At 41.9% G+C, this 3937-nt stretch overlaps 1 protein-coding gene across 1 annotated transcript; it reads right to left on the reverse strand.

The window, feature by feature from the left end:
• Positions 1–2200: 2200 nt before the first annotated feature.
• LOC134933947 (olfactory receptor 5B21-like) lies at positions 2201–3211 on the reverse strand. Its single transcript, XM_063929484.1, has one exon. It carries the CDS (start codon positions 3209–3211, stop codon positions 2201–2203), a length of 1011 nt encoding a protein of 336 aa, XP_063785554.1.
• Between the last annotated feature and the right edge of the window lie 726 nt (positions 3212–3937).

Consider the following 3937-nt stretch of genomic DNA (forward strand, 5'->3'; position numbering starts at 1 on the left):
AGATAGATAGATAGATAGATAGATAGATACTGTAGATAGATGGAAAAAACGCTAGAGCAGTAGTTTAATCAAGAATTCTATAATTGTCCATCTAATATTCACATCTTCCGTAGATGGATGACGCTCCTCCAAATATGAGTGACTGCGTGATTCTTCTGGTGTGACTGAATTCTGCCATGTGCTGTGGAAAAAAGAGTAACGGAACAACCTTTTTGTGCAGTATATCAAATGTATAGTGAATAATTAAAATAATGTCTACAGTATAAAGGGCTTCTGTACCCAAAAAATTAAAAAAATGTGCTCTTGTGTTGTATCTTTAGTTGGCTTTCTCCTTGTTTCAGATCACAATAGCACAATAGTAAATTAAACAAAGGAAAATGGTAACATAGTATAAACCTGAATAGTAAAGACACATACACACAGGGTGCTCTCATGCAATTAAAGTGTGAAATCAGCACTCCCTGACCACCTAAATCCAATTTGTGAGCATTATTCAGGATTGTTAGCAAACCAAAACAGCAAGCAACTGGGCAAAACCATGCTGCACTGCTGTTGGGGCAGATGTAACACGTGCAGAGAGAGTTAGATTTGGTTAGTGCCTAACCCATATTCTCCCCTTCCATATCCTAACCCTAACCCTCCCCTCAAGTGCCTAACCCTAACTTTCCCCTTCCACATCCTAACCCTTAATCTCCCCGTAGTGCCTACTTCTAACTGCCCCCTTCTACAGCATAAACCTCTTCCAAGTGTCTAACCCTAACCCCTAACTACTGTAGGGTAGACTACCTATCTAGCACTTCTAGCAAATACCATACACAGTAAGAAAAGCTGATACAAACACAAAGTGGACTGAGCAGCCAAGCAGAACGTGGAGAGGCTGCACTGCTCGGTTCTCTGTACGGCTGCCCGGCAACTAGAGGCAAGGGTGTGCTGAGCAGCTTCTGCTTCAGTGTTCTGCTTGGCTGCCTGACAGATTGAAACATGGGGACGTCCTGTAAGGCCACACCCCCATAATCTATGACCATGCGTGATCTTCAGTCATGCACGCCACTACTATACCATGGACATTGGTCAGACCTGGTCCCACCCTGACCCTCACCCTAACTCCTAACCATAACCTTAAAAACCAAGGAAACTCATGAAAAACCACCTGTCATCCAGTTTTGTGTCAACCATTTGCAAGTCAACCTTTTGACCATGTTGAACTTTTGATCCCATTGACATGTCAATCTTTTGACATTGTTGAGCATCTGGTGTTGACCTGTTGACTGTCTATCTTCCATTCAAATACACATTGAGGCACCGTATCTTGAGAAAGGGTAATCTCCTCTTTCAAACGATGCACCCTCTTAATAGTTATTGTCTGGTGATCCTAAAACACAGGGTTGGTTGCAATGATGCCCGAGTTTGGCGGCCGTGCGGGTTGGTGGCCAAACTCGGATGTTTTTTTTAAAGGAGCAATCACTTACAAAGCATGGTTTTGCCTTATAAGTAATTGCCCTTTAAAAAAATGTCCTAAGTTCAGCCAGCATCCAGCACGGCCCGCAAACTGGACCATCATTACATCCAGCCCACAAATCACATCGTTAACGACGTTGAGTATACACACTGGATGAGATTGTGAAAGATCTCGCTCAGATCGTCCCTTCTGAGTTAGATCTTTCACTTTCTCGTCTAGTGTGTATGGGGCATTAGCCTGTTAATGCTGTTGGCGGTCTAGTTTTTAAAATGGTACAGTAGGCCTTGTTGGGCTACCTTATTCAGTCTACACATAGTGAGCATCTACATTGAAGATTTACATTTATTTTTTATTTTTAATGAAAGTTCATTAACCTTACACATAGAATCCTGCTTATTTTGGAAAGGTGGATTAGTTGTCACACAAGAACCACAATGTATTTATTTGTGGTGTTTTTAAGATGGAAAAAATAATCATGTTCACTTTTGGTTCCCTTTCTTGTAATTAAAAACAAAAACAAAACACTTTTAAACATTTTATTACGGGCTAGGTTGAGTAAAAAGACAAATACTATTTTCTGGGGGAAAAAGTCTTCTGAAAAAACATTGTATACTGTAATTTATATTTGTACCTCATAAAAAAAAACCTGATATTTATGTTGTAATGTGACAAGCGCTAACATCGGAAAATGGCTTCAGCACAGGGGTGAGAGAACCCTCAGCAGAACAGAGGTTAAATTGTCTACATATATGTTTTGTGTAGTTTAAATGTTACTGATAGAACCCCAACTTTATCCCTAATAAATGATAGAATTATATCTACATCAGTAATATTGTGCATTGCTTGTATGATGACTCTTTTCACCTCTTGGTTCCTCAGGCTGTATATAAGTGGGTTCAGCATTGGTGTCACTGCTGAATAGAAGACGGCAGCTATTTTGTCTTGGTTCTCGATGGCATTGGAGGGAGAGCGCAGGTAAGTGAAGAAAACTGACACATAGAAGATGGAGGAACACGTGAGATGTGAGGAGCAGGTGCTGAATGCTTTCCGCCTGCCCTCAGCAGACTTCATCCGTAGAATGGAAGAAATTATGAACATGTATGAGATCAGGATGACTATAAATGACCCCATGCCACAAGAAGCTACAAAGAAAACAGTGACTAGGACACAGGAGAAGGTGTCAGAGCAGGACAGCTTGAGCAATGGAGGGACATCGCAGTAGAAGTGGTCTATGAGGATTGTATCACAGAAATGGAGACTGTATACACAGATGGTCTGAAATGATGACTGCAAAAAGCCAATGGAGAAAGCCAGGACCACAAGACACATACATATGTTCTTGGTCATTATAGAGACATAATGGAGAGGGTGGCAGATGGCAGCATACCGGTCATACGCCATGTTGGAGAGAAGCAAGACCTCAGTACAGGCAAGACCAGCAAAGAGGAAGAACTGAAGAGCACATCCAACAAATGAGATGGTCTTCCTCGTGGAGATAAGGTCGGACAGCATTTTAGGAGTTATAACTGAGGAGTAGAAAAGGTCCACCAGAGAGAGATAGCTCAGGAAAAAGTACATCGGGGTGTGGAGGTTGGAGTTGTTATGGACAATGGCCATCATACCGATGTTTCCCACTACAGTCACCATGTAGACATGTAAGAAAAGTATGAAGAGGAATGGGGCAAGTTCTCCATTGTCGGTGAGTCCAGAGAACACAAACATTCTCACTTGGGTCAGGTTTGTGGTGACCATTGTGTCATCTGTGTAGTGATGAAAATAATATTGATTATAAACATAAATTATTCAAAAGCAAGAAACAATCTGCAGAACAAGCAATGTCGCGTAAGGCCAAATACATACAATAAAACCTGCAACAACCGGGTCATGTGCAAGGTCAAATGTGTATTCCACGACCTCTCTGCATAGTGGGCAGGATTCTGAGGTGAACGGATTGTCGCTTGCATGTAAGTCTAAAACTCACAGCGCTTGTGCCCCGAATGTTACTGATCTGAGATTCATTACACAACTGGATGCATGGTCTGTGGACTTTATTAGGCGTACCAAGGAGGTAACGCGGGGATGGCTAAGCCAATGCAGGTGTATTGTTAGCATGTCTGCATCCAAGTATGGTGAACTGAACACAGGGGTACGGATTATTAGGTCAACTCTAATTAGGCTGACAGTCAATATGTCAACCCCATATGATCAGCATGGAGAAATCGGTTGGGTCACAAGGTCAAGTGGGTCATTTGACCAGCAGTAAAAGGTAGACACTGGAAAAGGTTGATTTGAAAAATGGTGGACACAAAAAAGGTACATGCAAATTTTTAAAGATTTTTTTGGTGTCACTTTCTCAGTCAAAGCACATGGAACCCCAATTAGTGTATCGCTTCCACTCACATGGCCTGATTCTCTTGCCATGCTTTGGGCAAGGCTACTATTCCCAAACGTAGTCCACATTGATGGTAACGAATGAAA

The sequence above is a fragment of the Pseudophryne corroboree genome, chromosome 6, assembly GCF_028390025.1.
Source record: "Pseudophryne corroboree isolate aPseCor3 chromosome 6, aPseCor3.hap2, whole genome shotgun sequence".
Lineage (NCBI taxonomy): Eukaryota > Metazoa > Chordata > Amphibia > Anura > Myobatrachidae > Pseudophryne > Pseudophryne corroboree.

Excerpts from the sequence above, each read along its gene's own strand:
- LOC134933947 (XM_063929484.1), bottom strand. The coding sequence starts at position 3,211 with ATGGTCACCACAAACCTGACCCAAGTGAGAATGTTTGTGTTCTCTGGA.